At 29.7% G+C, this 20116-nt stretch overlaps 1 protein-coding gene across 2 annotated transcripts; it reads left to right on the top strand.

Moving 5' to 3' along the window:
• The first annotated feature begins 4467 nt into the window (after window positions 1-4467).
• Window positions 4468-19849, top strand: LOC107171551 (thiamine transporter 2-like). 2 transcript variants are annotated; one of them, XM_089221944.1, is made up of 9 exons: window positions 4468-5089; window positions 12066-12236; window positions 12965-13181; window positions 13601-13764; window positions 14976-15098; window positions 15894-15996; window positions 17305-17497; window positions 18242-18374; window positions 18991-19849. In XM_089221944.1, exons 1-9 carry the CDS (start codon window positions 4964-4966, stop codon window positions 19102-19104), a joined length of 1344 nt encoding a protein of 447 aa, XP_089078070.1. In that variant the 5' UTR covers window positions 4468-4963; the 3' UTR covers window positions 19105-19849. The 2 variants fall into 2 exon arrangements, with proteins under 2 accessions (XP_089078070.1, XP_089078071.1); XM_089221945.1 differs by having other exon boundaries at window positions 4469-5089; window positions 14982-15098.
• The last annotated feature ends 267 nt before the right edge of the window (window positions 19850-20116 follow it).

Raw genomic sequence — 20116 nt, 5'->3', positions numbered from 1 at the left:
GTTTTTTTTTCGATTACAGATTCATCAATTAAATTGATTCTTCTTATCGGTTATTCCAAGGACACTGTAGTCCATATGAAAATGAATAAAAGTTTCAAGTTCCAATGAATACATTGTTATATTAAAACAAAAAGAAATAAATTCCTTTTTTTTTGTGATATAACCAATTTTTGTCAACATTTGAACTTGAAATATCTATAAAAGTAGATTGTGTCTGCGTATTTTTGAAATTTTTAGGTTTCTGTGTAATTCGGTATGAAAAGCATATGAAGAGCCACATATTAAATTGTCAAAGCCTTGCAAGATATTTTTAAATATTTTTAACTAAGCAATTACCTGTACATTTTCATAATTTTGTCAATATATGAACTTGGAAAGGTTATAAAAATAAAATCGTGTATGTATAAATTTTAATAATTTTAAAACAAATTATGTGAGATTTTGTTTAACGTTTTCATATGTTTTGACGAAGCCTAAAATTTTAACCAAAATATCATGTTCTAACTGATAAATAACCGTAGTCTTAAAGTTAAATTAATTTTCAAGTACAAAAATTGACAAAAATTGACAAAACTAAACAAAGCTGATCCAGGGATGTCATGCCTACAATGTTATCTAGCTACGATTACAACTTTCGTGGTGTGTGGTGCCCGCCAACTAAGAAACGTAGGAGAATTTATTTAAAAAAATGTATTAAAAATAGCTATATAGAAAGTCAGGTCACAATTTTTTATAATCAGTAAAATAGGTAGTCCTTTTTATTATATTGACTGAAACTAAGAACAATAATTACAATAAATTGTAAACATTATGTTTTATTTTTATTTTAGATGTATATTATTATTTTTTTATATATACCTACAGTAAAAATGTCAAAACATTTAGATTAATTTCAAGCCATTTATACCATCATATACGCCCATTCACACTGTTCTATCGTGATACGATGGTAGGTATACATTTTGTTAAGCGTCATTATAGTAATATATTAAATATATGAAATCATATAAAACAATTTTAATATATTATTATGATATATGCGATTTTAATTAGAAAATATTATTTTTACATATTCACTGTAATACAGTGACTGTATATTACTAATAGAAAAATAGACGACTTACTTAAATCAATATATAAATATAAAATAAAATACCCCTTATAATATATGTTAAAGCCTTCAAAGATGAAAACACAATTGCAATCAGTACATTTTTCCATAATATAAACACAAAATACCCATTGTAAATAATAACTATAATAATGTAGTAAAATGTATTCCAAAATGTAATGTATACATATATATATTTTCCTTTCTTTTTCTTGTATAAATTTTAACTAAAGTAGGCTAAAAACCTGTGTTGTTGAAGCCTTAATAAACTTTGAAAAAAATAAAAATAAAAATAAATATATGTTAACAGACAGTCCTCGATCAGCAAGTTTCTATATGTAAGGATTTATCGTTGAGTTCAAATTAAAGTTAAACACATCCATTATAGTGTGACTTGTCGACTAAATCACGATAAAAACTATTTGCACCAACCAAACAACAGAATGACTATATCCCTGTTTTTTGTTCATGTGTAGTATAAATTAACCACTAGCAGGGCACTATGAGCCAGATAAAAAAAGTTTGGGAATCGCTGCTCCTATGATAATATTCTATTATGTAAATCATAGTAGGTAAAATGTACATAAATTCCTTGATCAATTGGTTATTTGACTGTGTAACAGTATATTGATGTTACTGGTAATATTAGCTAAAATATTATTTACTCGTATATTTATTAGGTTAATAAGGCTTCAACTTCTGAGGTCATTAACCAGTAATAATCACAAAATATTGGTCTTAAAATTATGGGGAAACAATATGTTTAATATTAGAGGGAGTATGTGAAATATATTATATACATGTGTTTTTGCATTAATTTTTCTAATCCTATATTAGTGAAAAAAGTGTACATGTTTTTGGAGTTCTCTTCGCCAAGTGCTTGTTGCATCGTTAATGGACTTCCGAGAATATTTGTGGCGATGTTGAAATTGGGACATTCTATAGTGTGATCGTCAGTTCTTTGTCAGGGCAATGCCTGTTTCTACCAAAAATAGATCTTTCTCTTTTCCACCGATGCCCGTTTCCACGAAATAAAATAATTTATCACGTTTTTACCAAAACAATTGTATACTACTATATAATAATAATTATGGTATAGTTGTAAATGGTCAGATATAAAAATGCGAAAAAAAACGACCAACGATACATTGATTATATTGTGTATTTGTGTGTATATATTATATATATACAATTTACATCAATTCGAAAAACTCATGAAAAGTATAGGTATTCTAATATTGAAAAAAAATATCAACCAATTATATATTCGAGTAGGTACAATAATACATAGCTAAATACACTAATATATCATTTTTTTCAATCCAGCATTAGTATTTTAAACAAACTTATTACTGTATTGAAGAATTTTATATAAGCGTAGGTAGTATACAAATTATTTTGGTAAATTAACCGTGGTTGAATTAGGTGGATCTCATTTGGTGGAAACGGATATTGGTGGTAAAGGGGAAAATACACATTTGGTGGAAACGGGTGTTGGTGGAAAAGGTAAAGGTCTATACTTTTAGTGGAAACGTGTTACGCCCCTTTGTCACAGAATTCACAAATCGGGCAGTCTTCTTTATATAGTTATAAGATGCAATTATGTCAGACGGGAATGTCAAATCCTATAGACATTGTGACAACTACTTATTTAATCTAAAATTGACATTCCTGAATCACAATCCCGTGTCTCATTTAATGTCCCTTCCCGCCGTACACGATCATCTGTTCCATTTCATATACCTTTCTCTTCCTCAAACTACTATCTTAACTCACCGATCATCCGTCTTATGCGCATTGTTAACACTGACCCTTCATTCTTTCTCCAAAATTGAGCCTCGTTTCCATAAACAAAACTATTATTATTATACTATTATAATCATGTACTAAAGGGTTCGTCCCGTATTGTAAAATAAATTAAATAAAAATTTGTGCCTGAATGAGGGTGAATGGGTTTTCCATGGGTTGATTGTTAATTTGATCTCTTCATGATATTATTATATAGTTGAAAATATTCACAAATGACCTTTAATGACTTTAATACAAAACTCAAATGCTATTTGTGATCCAAATTAATAAAATTACTCATAGTATCTATTGTACTGTTGTGAATTCGTATAAACTGTTTATAATTATTCATGTTATTTTAATTATGTTCAATAATATAATTATCGAACCAAAATTATACCAACAACTTATTCCAACAAAACATTATCAATTAGATAATAATTTTCTAAAAGATTATTATCTAATTATTTAACCTGCTATAATAGTTTGGTTCTGTACTCAAACCCCATGTCTTATATTATGTAGCACAACTACTATAAAAAAGACATCTGGAAATCAATGTATACTAATATTTTTAATTGACCTATAGGATTTTGCTATAAAAATAAAATAAGAATAATATAATGTCACATATTTTACCATTATTCGACGTGCAGTTAAAGTAATAATCATAATGTGGCATTATACCTACAGCTGGAGTATTCACGTTAAAAAATATCAATAAATTTATTATTCGTAAGGTAAATAATAAACTAGAAATAAAGTAGTAAAACTAATAGAACATAAGATAAGATGTCAGTAGGATTAGTATATATATGTATATATTATTTTAAAAAGTTGAAGTTACAGCTATAAAATATAATTTAACTTTCTTAACGATTGCGCCTGGTGTCGATGGTTTGACACCACAACTAACTTACTATAGTTAGAATGTAACGAACAAATAAATAAGCCTATATATAAACGAATTATTCTACGAAGCACTCGGACCGGACTATGAAAATTCTATTAATATTCTAACTTTCCTAAAAATAACCAAACTTTATAACCTCATATAATTTCATATGTTTTCCTAGATATTCCCCTACTTTAATTACACCTGTATATATAAGTAATATTTTAAAATATGTAAGCTAATAACCTTAGTTGTTGAGGCTTTAAAGTAATAAAAAAAAAAAAAAAAATAAACGAATTATAAACATAATAATCAATATTCAGTAAACTAAAATGGCATTCGTACAAATTTTGCTGTAATCATGCTTAATATCGATTATTATTGTTTATCGATACGCAGCTACCAGTCAACACTGCACCTGCACTGCCTATGTAAGTTTCTACGAATTAAAAGTGACAATTGATAATAATATTATTTTATCATTATTCATTAGTTTATTAAATATACGTCGTCGTATTAACGCACAACTTGTTGGGATGAAAAACAGTTTTTAAAAAAACTAGCACCTACACGGATTACGTAGGTCAATAAGTCAATAAAAATATTTGCTTATTAAATTATACAATATACGCATAATAATATATCGAATTCATTATTATCACCGCACAAAGACCAGTTAACGTTCAATACTTATGTCGAACTTATATACGTTTCTATACCTATCTATGTACAACCTTTTGATTTGAATTTCGCACAAAAGAAGTATAATATACCGAGATTAACTTACGAAAATAATTTAAAAATCTGTTCCGAAAACATATATATTAAATATTTTAATTTGCACAATACTATAATAATACATGCGACGCTGCTGATCGTTGCATTTATTCGTTTTATCGTTTTAATTTTTTTTATCAACAACAACGTTCTTTTCGGTATCTGATTGTGCCATTTGATATTGCCATTTTTTTTTTTGGCGCGTTCGATCGTGGAATATCGACATTACGAGTAATAATACCTCCGCGTGAATAATATTAATATTTGAACGTAAATAGTATATCAACGTGAGAAAAACGCATTAAAAAACAAGGGCCTGCGTTTGGTTTCAAGTTACTCTTCCGTCTTCTTAGTCGGATAAAAGCACAGCCATAGTCACCGTCTGCACCAGTATGGATCACTGGAAATTCATAACGGTAATGGTCACCGTTTTCACGTTCACGGTGGAAATACGACCGATGGATTCGTTTCTGACGGCTTACTTGACCAGTCCGTCCGTCAACGCTACGCTAAAAGAGGTATACAAAAAGTTATTAACACACACAAACTTATCAAGTATTAACGTCCATAACAGTGGCGGGGCGAGGTAAAATTTATATGTGGGCGAAGTAGACTTAAAGAGGCCTTTTAAAAAAAAATTTTAACTTCCCCCATATTTCTCTAGGGTTAATTATAAAGCCCTTTAGAACGCAATCCATTAGTATATTAAGGGTATCTGCTGTGTTAAAAAGACGAATATAGAGATCTAAATAGTAAATAGTGTAAACATTCTAGTTAAATCGATTGACTTGAAATGTTTTTCATTCAAATAAGAAACAAAAAAATATTTCGGTACTAACAATTTATGATTACAGTATAGGTTAAAAAATAAAAATAAAAATGCTTGATACAAATACTATAATGCACCTTCACCAAGAGTCTAAAACTAAATTATGCATAGTTTGATAAGCCGGGATAAGCAAATAAAATCAGGTTTTAACTTTAAACATTTATAACTATTATATAGGTGTATGTGTATCATCCTATTTATAAACCTGTTCAAGCTTATACTTAATAGTTTATAGTTAAATTTATTTCATTATTATCTATGCGATTATTCCCCACTTTAATAACAATAAAACTATCGATAAAGTAGTAATAATTGAAAATTAGTGGTAATTAGTAATATCTGAAAATACGATGGTTTGCAATATTATATTCTCCGTTTCGCATCACGATGTTGCGGTCCGATTTGATGATGATAATATAATACGTGCACTCGGACAGAGTTTACGTACGTAGATTCTACCATTAGTATAATCAATGATACTAAGTATACACTTCGATTCATTTCACTGTGTATACAGCTGAATACAGCATGACTATATATAATATTATATACATACTAATATTTGAATATTTCTCGTATAATACATGAAGTATATATAGATCAATATAAACATGCATGCAGAATGTTTTCTTTGTCTGACTTGTTCGATAAAAGTAATGCAACAGCCAATAAGTGTATGGAAAATAAATTTCAATAAATTTTACATGAAAAAAAAAGAAGTTATTAAAATATCACCTGAGAGGCTGAGATTATGCGTGGCACGGTACGCTGTTGCAACATTGCTATGTTCAATGTGGCGCACCGATATATGATAATGATATATTACGCAATTTATGAGCACTTAAACTCAGTTTCGATACGTCTACGGCCTATGCACAGTATGTACTTGAATGAGTAAACATCCACCGAATGGCTAAACACTAGACTAGACGTATATATATATTTGAATAATTCACGCGTACGCGTAGATATGAATAAACGACGAAATTGAAACGAACTCGAAATTATAAAAAGGCTGCAGATCCGACCTTAAAACCACTGAGCTGGACTCAACCTTCTACTCCCACCACAATTCAGTCATTAGTGAGCTAAGATGTTTAAATTAGGTGTGAAAAACACATAATTTTTTTGTATAAAAATAAATGTTTCATTACATAATTGATAACATGCATAATGCATAATGATATATACATCATTATGGTTGCATGAATCAGTCTAATTGAGTTACGATAACCGGCAACCCGATAACACGGTTTGTGCGTTAATGATTGGCATTTGATTGTTAATTAGGTCTGGGACAGTGTGGTGCACCGTTATACGTGATTGAATTTTTTTTTTTACTCGTAATGGAATGATGACTGATACATTCCCGTCCACTTAACCTCGTATTGTCATTTGTCTCACTACCTGTCTACTCGTATACTTCCGATTATTGTGCCAGACACACGTATCGACTAGAACTTAGCCTACGTATAAGTTACTTACGGGAAATTAGTTTTAACATTTTTATTACAAGGCCATTACGAAATGTGTGAAACAAAAAAAAAAAAATTGATCTTGTACTCTTATCAATTCAGATGAAACTCGAATCGATAAAAGACATTGAAAAGGATACGTTTAAAAAACTGATCAGCTTGCTGCAGCATAGAATAGTGGAAAGTCCTGTTAAGAACATTTTTAATCAAATGATAAATATTGATGAATTTTTCATCTGCATCGGACAATTATTGCTCATCATAGAAAAAAAGAAAACCATGAAAACCAGCACTTATGAAGTGTCAATTTGAATTTTGCGGATTATCTTTGCGATTTGCCATACGCCGCTTTATATTCTGTAGATAATTGATAGTACACTATATATGACTATAGTATCACAATAATTAATACATGGATTATGTGTGGAAATATTATCCAATATTAATTATATAATATTCTTACGGACAATTAATAAGAATCTAAATACTACAATGTACTTATTACTTTATATGGTGTTTTTACAATGTTATCTGACATGCCAATAAGCTTAAGCCGGTTTGGTTATCATAAATTAAATATAGGATATATTTAAAGTTTCTACACACAATTCACTTCATAGTTAGATTTTACCAACATTTATCCACTTTCCCTACAATGTGTACCTACTTACCAGTTACTAAACATTTCATTTTCTACAAAAACAAACATATGCATTTATAATTCAAATTATTATTTTTCTATTTTCTTCCTACAATTGTCGAGTCTCGAGTCTGTACTGTATTTCCACTGTAATATTAGATAGCTACACAGTTGTTAATGAAATCAGAAAAATAAATTAAGAGGATACAGCGCATTTAAAAAAAGAAAATTATTACCAAACAATATTCTTTGCACTAAAATAGCTTTTTCGAAGTCTGTGTAGATATATAGCTGAGAATTAGATAAAATGTGAGATTGGTAATAGTAGATTTCCCATTTCATATGTAAGGTATATTTTAAAATCTAGGTAGGTATATAAAACAATTCTTACTTTGACATATGTCTAAGAATTCTTCAAACTCTCAAATAATTTACGACTTGAACCATCTTTTATTTTATATTTATTTTTTCATTCAGTAAATCAATCAACTTTTCTGATTTGTCTACAAAAATTGATACTAAGTTAGGGCAGTTGTACAATGTACAAAAATCAATATCAATTCAAACAAACATAATACAGAATAACTAGTTACTTATATGAGTAAGAACTTATTGATGAAATTTAAATAGTAATTTACTCAGTGGCGTAACTATGGGGTAGCGGTCGTGACTCCAAAAAATTTTATGAGATCGCAAGAGTGTCATTTTGCTGCCACAACAATATTTATATAATTTAATAAAAAAAAATCCGCTACTTTACTATTTATTTATCTTTAACCAATTATCAGAAAAAAAATACGTTATTTTAGAATTTTCGTGTTATAAAACTGTAAATATGATAACTATTTTTAGAATTATTGAATTATTTTGGAGGAAGTTTTGCGTAAGTAGTACTCACCCATTATGCTTATTGTAGCTGGTGAAGCATATAAAAGTGTTCGCTACCCTAAAAATGTGCTGCTAGTTATGCCACTGAATTTAACTAGTCTGTATCCAAGAGGGTAGTGTAAATCCAATCCATTTGTTTAATATTTCAGTGGATGTGGATGCTTTTTGAATTTCATTCAACCTATAGTTTGTCGTAGCTTTCCAGTTAATCTCAAGATCAGGAAATGAACAATTTTTGTCATGCATAGTTTGATCTAATATGAACTCAATTCCTGTCTCTATTTCTGTACATAAAATAATATTAAATAGAAATAATATTTCTATACATAAAATTTAAAATTATAAAACAATAATTATACATAGTAATATGTAGTATGACGTACTGATGCTTCAGTGTACACTCAAAATCCCTAACGAGTTTTATTCAAGTATCCTCATGTTGTGTCAATGTTATAATAAAGTCACTCGAAAGTTGTTTGCTTATAAGTTTGAAGCTATATATTATAATATATATATAACTATATTATATATATTTTTTAAGACTAAGTCTCATATCCATATTATTATTATTACTCTTTTGTCTACATAAATTTCTTGCAATATTATGTCAATCCAGATGGAGTTTTTTTCTGTACTTTGTTCAATCTATTGTTTTACTATAATACATCGTATAATATTATTATTACTCATTCAGTCTACGGAACGAGAACGATATTATTAAGTCTTCTAACATTATGTTTTATAGTTTTTTTTTTTCTTTAGAATCTTTAAATAATTTAATATAATTCTAATAATCCCTATTGTTCGTAACTCAAAACGTTAATTGTATATTTTACCCACTTCATGTACCTCACTATTCACTGAATAGTGCATACTAAAAATGTGTTTAATCTTTGTATTTCGATCCCAGATTTTAGATGGATTCATACATGCATATATATATATGTGTGTGTAGATACGAGTACACTTGCTCAAAACGCAGTTATCATTGATTTTAAAATATAATAATACATATATTTATAACTATTAAATACAAAAAAATGTAAATCATCGATCCCCAAAGGAAACATATATATATATATTCTCAGTAAATCATTATCTCATATAGACGGCTGAGTTTATTCAAACAAATTGTATTCGAAAGCTTAGAAAATTCTGATTAAATAGATCGAATAAAATAATACAATTTAATCCTAACAATCATCTATTTATAACCAAATGTATTCATTTCTTTCCTATAATCAATCAGCAAGGTGAAAAATTTAAGAAATAATATTAAAACACGAAGTATTTAACTATAATTTAAGTTGTTTAAACACGAGTAAGTAGTCAAAATAATGACTGATTATATTGTGGCCACTGATCATCATTCGCATCAATAATGCCTGACTCTATAGCTAATTTGCACCGCTACAAAGCGGAAAAAATTCAAATTGCCAATTTATTTACCTTTTTTCCTCTACTGGCTTACTCTTTTTTATTACGTGGCTCTACGTGGCTGCAGCATACAGGGATTGTGCAACACGGTGTAAATGAGGCGAGACTCAACTAGGAAAATTTCAAAATTGTGTTTTTTTTTTTAGAAATCAATTCGAATGCAGTGTTTTTATAATATTGTCACTAATTTATATAGTTAATCATTTTATACCGATGTACTTAGTTAACATTTATTTTAATAGGTCAAAAAAATATACCGTTAGAATTGTTAAACATTTAAATTCAACCTTAAAATTGACTTCCTGGGAATTGGGGAATTTTCATACATCCAACTAAACTTACTAAACAATACACTTGACATGTCGATGTATAGCTGTTAAAAATCGTTTTCGTTTCGATTAATACATTGTATTATTATTCTGTGGGAGTTTGCCGAATCGATAACTCAAACAAATCCAAAGACCTTTTGTATTGTTCCCGGCGAACACGCGTCACTCTTGAATTATTAAGCATTTCCAGTTTTGGAAAAAGTTAACAAAAGTCACGTATATATAATATGACTGTCGTAAAATTAATTCTATATATAAATAATAAATAAATAAAGCCAAAATCATCAAACTCAATAAAGAAGGAAAAATAAAAAAATAAAAGAGAAAAAAAATAAAATCATTCTTTCTTAATTTAAAAAATCTATATTGTGGTTTGTGTTGAAGCGGAAAGAAAACACCAAAAAGAAACAGAAGTGAGAAAATAGGAAAATGAATTGTGTGGAAGTATTGAGCTTCCTGTCAAAACAAACGTAATCGTTAATGCGATTCCGAAAACCTTAATTGCGTTGGCGTTTTATACATATAAACTACAAAATATCATGTAAGAACGGAATTATAACAATAATAGCATTAAGCATAGATTATTATAACAGTGATGACGGACATTCAGATAACATCATAAGCGTTTTTATTTTATTTTTTAATTCGCAAAGTTCGGTGTACGTCGAGCGTCCCCCTCCCCATCCACTCGGCGGCATCAAGGCAGTATTCAATTTTATTAAATATAATAAAAAACATATTATGATAACAATTACTGGAATATTTATGTCTACATGCTACATCCGAAATTGGGTTTTTGTTTCTATAAACGGTGTTATTTAAAAAAAAAAAACAATTCAGGTCAAATATTGTACAAGCTTATAACATTTTATACGACATACCATACCATACCATGTGTTGTACCTAGTACCTGTCCTGTCTTACACACGTGTTACATAAAAAATAGACGTTACAGATTCTTACTACAACTCAGTTATAGTTAATTTTTAGTGACATATTATTACTACCAAATTTGTAAATAAAAATATGAACTATGCTCAGATGAAAAGTTTTTTTTTTCATATTTTAATTGCATTATGATATACAGCCATTCAGGTACAGTGACACCTCATATTCGGGTAAAAAGTTCTCTTAACCATTTATAAATAAAAATAACGATAACATAACAATATTAGTGGGCTCGTGACGTGTATATTTGATTTCACCACAAAATCAAAAATCCATGAATCCGAACGTAGATACATAATATTTACATAATACAAACATGGGAGAGTTTCATCCGATTTTAAAAATTCATAATTATTTCTAAAAAAAGAAGATACAGCGGTTAGTAGTAATACTAAAATATTATATTCTTAAGATAGACAAGTTTTAATGCAATTTGACTAGTTTGTTAATAAATGTTTTATGATATTATGACCCACGTATTTTCCACTTGGCGAAATCTATACACGATTTTCGAATTACCACGATCACCGATTATTGTTTTGTATAAATTCGTAATCAGATGAAGTTTTTAAGCAAACTAATTGAAACATGATTATCTTAAGAATGTATTTTAGTTCAACCCACCTTCTTTTATTAAAATAGATTATAGATATGATTTTTAAAATCAGATGAAAACTTTTGAAACTTCGAGTTTTACATATTTATTATGTAATATACCTATTATAGTGCAGTGTAATGGAGTTGTTGGTTATTGCATAGCACGTTATAATACGATCATATTTCATAATCTTATACCAGTACACAATATTCATCTACTGCAGCTGTTACAATAAATAACAAACCGGTTAAGCTTAGATTTATGTTTATTTTTTTCATTGTGCACAAAAAAACCTCGGGTAAGTCCAAAGATTTATATTGTATTATGAATTGTGTTATTGTCGTACACAGGTTTCCGACGTATTGACACCGATCAGGATATACTTTGGAGTGATTGGATCGTTTCTGGTATTCCTGTCGTCCGACTACTTACGATACAAGCCGGTGATGATATTAAACGGGATTCTGGGTGTGGCGGCATACGTAAACCTGATCAACTCACCAACCACGTTTCGAATAATGGTATAATTCGTATATAGTTCGTTTAACACGTAGGTATATAAAAGTACACCCCAAGTACCTATATTAAATATTTTTACATAATTATAATGTGATCAATATTAAAGCGCGTTAGAATTATAAACAAAGAACCAGACATTAAGGGTAGCCTTTTTTCCCGTTATCATTAAATAATAGTCGGCAATGTTACATATCAGGCAGTGACTCCACAATCTAAATAATATGAGGTACAGTTCAGTGGGGATTTTTCCACCTGCATATAATACGTCTAGTACGTTCCTGCAAAAAACTTCTGTCGATCTATAAAATCAAAATAATTGTTTTCTGTACAATAAAACATGTTTAACATTAAGATGGCATTTTAAAACTCAAATGGTTTCAGAGACAGGTTTAATATGTTAGCCAGAACGAGGGAGAGTGGAGGTTCAGGGAAAAATATAATTTTAATTGAAGATATACTAGGATTTTTTAAATTCATGAACGATTTCTCTCCTTTTTGAACAAGTTAATGTAATTTTTGCCGAACAATAGTTCACGGTGGTGAATTTAGGTAACATTATTTTTATGGTATTAATTATAGATCGTAGATAAATATTTGAAATATAATGTGATTTTAAATCAAACTATAAGGTTCCGTTTTTTTGTCTTTATATTGGAGATTAACAATATTTATTTTATGCCTAGTTAGATGTACCTACCTATACGGTCGCATTTGTGCGTGTGTCCAACAGGTGACCGAGGTGTGCTTGTCGCTGTTCGCGTGCATAGAGATGGCGTATTACGGCTACTTGTACTCCAAGATTGAGGACAAAGAACACTATCAGATAGCCACGGGGTTCGCAAAATCCGGGATGCTGAGCGGCACGTGTGTGGGTGGCCTCCTGGGTCAACTAGTAGTCTACTTCAATGATCGCAATTACTCCGTTCTGCCATACTACAGCCTCGCCTGTACGGTTTTCGAAGTAGTTTATTTTATAGTATAAAATTGTATTTTTTTACTTAACGCACAATCGACATCTGATTGCAAACCCGGGCGGTGGAGAAAAAAATCTCGCCAATATATTTTTTCAGATATTATGTGTGTTTATTCGCGCTACGAACAAATCCACACATAAACATAAAGTTTGAACCGAAAAACTAATTTCTATAAATAAATATATTTTACCTATTTTTAACATTTCTGGAAAATATAAGTTATGATAGTGTGTGTGTGTGTGTGTGTTTTTTAACTCTTTGTGGCAAGTATGAAATATACATATCACCCCCTCCCACGATGGTCTTTGTAACGCCAATGAAACTGATCGTCCTCGTTGCTGTTAGCGTACCTATAGTAAACGAGTAACTGGTTTATTTGATATATTTTCTAGTCGTGACATTTGCGACTGCATGGGCATGCTTCTTGCCATCCGTCGGAAACAGCAAAACGTTCGTTCACACGCAAGACGTCCGTGGCAAAGTTTTCTCAAATGCAACCATCCGAGACCCAGGCATATCCAAGTACTCCTCAACCGAAAAAGCTGACACACCAAATGTGAGCACACAAGTGACATTTGCAGACGATGACGTCTGGTCAAAGTGGTATTGTTTTAGTCTGAAAACAACCATTATATTTTCGCCCGAGACGATTATCAATATTTAGTTATTCTACCAAATATGATGCACTTATACCGATGTTTTTACTCTATTCGCCTTCGTTTCTACAGTTAATATTTTAGGAATCAAGCACATACATTTTTTTAGAGTATTTATATTTCAGTAAATTAATCTATTAAAATATTATCTATCCTAATCAGAGAAACTCAAGAAAACTAATTATTTTCATAAAATCAATAATTTTAAACACAATAGCTAGGTAGGTACTATGAAAATTTATTGTAATATTACAATGATCAATAAGTGCATATTGGTAGATAAATACGCAAATTTATTTTAGGTTTATTTTTAAAATATTTATCGTATTTAAAATGTATCAACATATTATAATGCTCTAAAAAAATTGATAATATATTTTTTGAATAATTTTAAATACGTTACTCTAACTTAGTACTTGATGCTAAAAGAAGTCTTATATGCTAATTTTCCTACCTCATACATTTAGTAAACTCTTCTTAGCATTAAGTAACCTGGTGAAAAGGGTACTTACTATTTTTGGAGAACATAACCGTAAATTTATTTTATTTAAATTTGTGAATTTTAAAATTGTAAGTTAGAGATATTATATTTACAAATTTAAGTAATCAGTTTCGTTTTCTATGGTACTAGTGTTGTATGCGATCTATCAGTATAAGGAATTATGTTGTATGGGATTTAGTATGATGGATTTCTTTTATGCAGGTAACTATGAGCAGCAAAAGTTGTTATGTAATTTTGTAATTACAAACATTTGAAATAAAATTGTACAACCCAAGTTAAAAAACCAATACTGATATGCAGTTGCTATACGCCTGGCATGAATTTAAATAATATTTTTAATTTAGGTATTATATCATAATATGTATTTACAATAATTTTTGAAAAATGAATCATATCAATTTTTGCTGAAGTCTAACAATATTTTCATGTAATATGCATTATGAGTATAAAATGTATATTTTAATGTTAACTCCCAATTTCGAGTTATGGATCAGTATTGATGTTGGTAGATGGTAGATCTCATACACACGACACCAGTAGGTTAGGTTAGGTTAGATCTTCAGATATCGTTATGTACAAGACATATTGTTGTATTTGGATACCTTCAAGTTTCAGATCGTGCAATCTGAGATCCAGTTTAATAACTTCTGCGACTTCAGATATTCGTACGCCGATCGAACGGTTTTGATGTGGTCCATTTGGTACGTCATAGCCATGGCAGCATTCACACAAGTATACATGATATTATTATATGTACTAGTACTGTCACACAGATTCTAAATTTTCATATTATACATTTTTTTATGAAGTATTTAATCATTATGATTAAAAAAATAATAATAATTAATTTAATTTTTAATTTTTAATTTAAAAGTAGGGTAGTTTCAGGTACTCGCTTAAGTGAACACAGTGAATTCTATGAAATAAATGTTGCATACATAAATAGATCATACATTACTCAAATTATAATATTGCGTGCTTAATAAATGCTTCAAAAGTTAATTTTTAGATTGTTAATTACATTTTACTTAATAATATATTCATTTTTTAGTTGAAAAATTATATTGAGGACTTAAAAGATTTTATTATTTTTAAATTCATGTAGTTAAATACGGAATCAACGATTATACTATGCTACAATATTATTTAATGCATAATATTGTCTACAGTAAAAATTACTCAAATCTAAATTTTCAATACTTTCATAGTTATTTTACAATCATTATAATAATTATAATCATATAATATGTAAATTACATAAGACGTTCCTATCATTATCAATAAGTCTATAACCTATCTAGGTCTGTTTTTTTCTATTAAATTGTAATATTTCATACTCATAGAGTAATAAATATGTGTGTGAAATGTTTAAAAAAGTTAGCATCAAACATACGCTTAAAAACTTATTGAACACTCTGTAGGTATGAAATATATTAATATAAAATACATGTACGATCAATCGCTATTATGATCGTTTGTTATAATTTCGTTAGTTTATTTGTTTTAATTGTTTCGACTTTTCCACAGACGAATTTGTACGTAAATATTTTGTACACATATATCGCAGACGAATCGAACGACAAGCACATATTGCTGAACGGTTTGGTCGATTCTTTGGCCACCATGTGTGGTGAGTATTATGTTATATATGTCACTGTCAATTAGGTAATAACATAAATTCCTAGCCAATATTATGAACTCCTGACATTAGTAGACAATATCGTCCTTCAGTCATTTCCTATAGCCTATATAGGTATTAACTGACAACACAGGCAATGTTATAAAAAATCATATATTTTGTCAACACACTTACCAGAAATGACTAAGAAATAACCTAAATGAGTGATATTGTTGATATGTTGATAATTATTTGTATAGCAAAATATCTAAATTGGATCAGAAATTTAATAATATACGATCAACTATCTCTCATAAATGGACATTATACATGTACATATCACTGCAAAGAGCAAAAAAATAATTCAAATAATTTTAATTGTACACAAACATTAAAAAATGTTTTAAAAATGTTTATACCCACTTATTATTACATAAATATTGTATATAATATAATAAATAATGAATAAATATGTACCAATTTCAATATATGTATATTATTTATACATATAATAACCAATTCTCTATTAACGTTTCCCTATACAGTGCAGATCAACTCCCTATGGCAGAGGTATTCAAACTGTGCGTTGTGGCTCCCAGGGGCATCGCGAGAGTTTGCAAAGGGAGCCACTTCAAAGCACCGGAAACCAACATCATACCTACGCCCTTGTATAATTATTATAAACATTATTTGCATTTATTATGGAAATGAAAACGACACACCTTACGACGCGACCATTTGAAGTTTTATTTCTAGCACTAATGTCACTGTTATTAACATATTGGCCATAAATTATTGTATCCGTGTGTTATTTCATAATCATTTGAGAGTCGTCAAAATATTGTGAACACCCAAAGGAGCCGCGGGGTTAAAAAGTTTGTATACCTCTACTCGTATATTATAGTGAATATTTTTTAATTCCCCATGACTGTTAACTATATAGAGATTTCACTGTAATACATAGTGTGTATATATATTTATTTATTTACAATGTATTACTATATTTTATAATGTTTTCCCCGTTTTGTATATTGTATGTTGATATAGGGATCTCACCGTTCAACCGTTTCTGGTTTTAATCCGGGCTAGACCCTAGACAAAAGGTGCGTCACCTTTCTCTATGTTTCTCTGTATCATATAAGAAACTATCAATGGAAAGATCACCCCGCCCCCCCGAAAACTTTGAATAGCAGAAACTTATAGATTGCTCATATTAAAGATTGTGTCTAATAGCTTATACCGAATTATATAGTAGCCATACAGAAAAAAATAATACATTCATGCCACGATATCTATATATTTATTACGTATAATATATAGCTGCGTTAAGTACTTACCAAATCGGCAAGGTGAACGTGAACTGGAACGATCATGGATTCGCGTTTTTGGCTCTCTGTTCTCTGGTGATCGCATTGCTCCTGTCCCTAGGCTACTATTCAAAAAACATCATTGTCGTGTACCTAATGTACATCTGCTTCGATACGGTTGTGCAATCCATTTTCGTCATCGCCATGTGAGTATATAACTTTATGTATTATTATTGAAACAATATTATAATATAATACAAAGTAATATGGCTATCATTTGAAAGGCCACGCGCCCGCCTATAATATACTTACTAAAAACCATCAAAGAATTTTCTTGGCAACATATACAGTATTTAAAGAAACGAAAAATTAAAATTAAAATTTTTAGAAAATCAATTACAATCTTTAATCTATAGTTATATTATTGGCATGATGTAAATACTTTCATGTATCTATTGTGTAAATACTAAATTGTAAGTAATTTTGATAAATTATACAGGGCAGTGGCGGACCTAGGATTTTGTTTTTTTTTTTGGGGGGGGGGGGGAGGGAGGCCAATATTTTTTTACATCACTACAAGATAAGACGAGACGTTAAATTATAGTAGCTTTCAAAGTTGACTTATAAATATAAAGTATAATATAATCAAATATTAAGCATCAAAACAAAATCAGAAACCTGAATTTTTCGTGAATCGTGATTATTAATTTTACGTCACAGTTATATACTTACACATCTTATGAGCCAAAGGGAGCCCAGGCTTCTTTGGCCCCTCCTTAAATTCGCCACTGATACAAGGATTTCAACTTTTCAACTTTAAATAGGTATAATTTGATTTTGTGTTTTATGTATATATATTAATGATATGACATTATAGGTATATCTTTTATGTACAACTATCACTAATCACTTTAATCATCGTATACGACTTTGGCAACATTTTGTTTCAGGTCACAAATCGCCAAACAACTGAAACACGATTTCTATACCTCGGTATTGGGGTTCAACGCTTTCCTGGGCATTGGTTTGTCAACGTGCTTGTCATCACTCCTGGTACGAATTGGAACGTCCCTGCCAGCCCGGGTGAGATGATATTTGATCTAGTCGTTTTTGTATTCGTATATATTATAATACATTCACATTACAAACATTATAATATACGTATAAAATCGCTTAGGTATATAATACTCATGTATCTTGAAAGCAAAGGGATGTAAAATGGACGCGTAACGTCATTGAGTAAATAGGATATGAAACGGTGCAAACACTGACAAATAAATAATCAAATACAACATCCGACTCGTCTACATTTTATTTTATTTATCGTTAATATATTTTAAAAGGGTCATGAATAAACAGTTAGTAATAATATCATATTTCCTGATTATTTGGAAAAGATCAAGCTAGATCAAAATATTATGCTACCAGAAATCTGTTTAACATTTAATATTCATCGTTATTTCTACTAGAAAAGTGTCATAAGACAAAAATAAAAACATGCATTTCGTGCCGTTCGTGGTAAAATAAATAGGGTAGAATTTAAGCTTGTCTATAGTAATTTTAGTACCCCCCCCCCCCCCACCCAGTCAAACTAAGTCGGATACGCCACTGTTGACTCGACTATTAACATGTTCGAGTATTTCTCTATTTGTATGGTGTAAACTAATATCCGGATTCGGGAATCGAACGTGTGTTACAGTTTTTGGTGTACAGCAGTATGTTTGTGATCCTTGGAGTCGTGTACGGGTGCACTGCAGTCATTCATGTCGCAAAGGATACGACCGTGAAGAGACGTTTAATTCGGCTCCCTTAACAGTATTAACGTATAGTCAGTTGCATACTATCCGCCATCGACGACACTGTAATCCAATAAGACTCAACAAAAGCAGCGGTGTTAAACTATAGGGCTTTACCATACGTCATAATAATTATTCATTCTCTTAACTTTTAATACAAACATTTCACATTATCTACTTACTTTTGTTACTTTCATCGAAAGAATTGTGATGGTTACTGCAGGTATAATATGTAGTTCAGCGTGAATTGCCTACTATGGACAAAATCAATTTCAAAAGTTTATTTATGGATGAATTGCTTTTGATCGAACGAACTGTTACGCGGAAGTGACATTATTTTAGACAAATAAATATTAAAACATATAGTAACATAATATTATAATTTATTACCTGTATATTAGATCAATACATTTATGTGTGTGTGTGTGGATAATAGTTATATGTATTAATATTAAATACATATAGTCAGGGTTAAATATTATTAGATGAGCTTGGTGAATTTTACAAGTAGGTACGCGTAAATGTACGTACATAATATTATCGATATTTTTCTTACCATTCATAAAAACGAATAATCTCAGATTTTTAATGGTTTTACTAGTGTAATAACATTTATTTAGATAGCCAGAGTAACCTATATGACTATAAATGCAGATATTGTATTTTAATGTATATTCTTAACTCTACCAACTCTATTCGATATTGAATTTAAATAAAATTGTTTAATGTTAAATACTAATAATACTATAGTTTCACGATTTATTTATGTATTGTTTTCTGTTCTGACTTTTAAATAAGATTGTAGCCCATTTCACATTTGCGCCCCAAAGTAGCCCATTTGCACCCCGAAGATAATGGATATTTGCGCCCAAAACGTACCGGTAAAAATGGTAACTCGAAAAAAAATGTTAACCATTTAGCGATATTACACGAATGATTCTTGTACAATTTTTTAAGATCTGACAAAAAATTTATTTTCAGTATCAAGATTGACCTAAATGAAATCTACAGGCTTTTATTTTTCTGTAT

The sequence above is a fragment of the Diuraphis noxia genome, unplaced genomic scaffold, assembly GCF_037042655.1.
Source record: "Diuraphis noxia isolate RWA-SAM2 unplaced genomic scaffold, SU_Dnox_SAM2 contig0003, whole genome shotgun sequence".
NCBI lineage: Eukaryota > Metazoa > Arthropoda > Insecta > Hemiptera > Aphididae > Diuraphis > Diuraphis noxia.
This window is presented reverse-complemented; position numbering and strand designations above follow the sequence as displayed.

Bases quoted from the DNA above. Each gene is read 5' to 3' on its own strand.
- LOC107171551 (XM_089221944.1), top strand. From the start codon at position 4,964: ATGGATCACTGGAAATTCATAACGGTAATGGTCACCGTTTTCACGTTC. The intron at 5,090-12,065 runs GTATACAAAAAG...TGTCGTACACAG, and splicing joins TCAACGCTACGCTAAAAGAG to GTTTCCGACGTATTGACACC. The intron at 13,765-14,975 runs GTGAGCACACAA...GATACCTTCAAG, and splicing joins AAAAAGCTGACACACCAAAT to TTTCAGATCGTGCAATCTGA.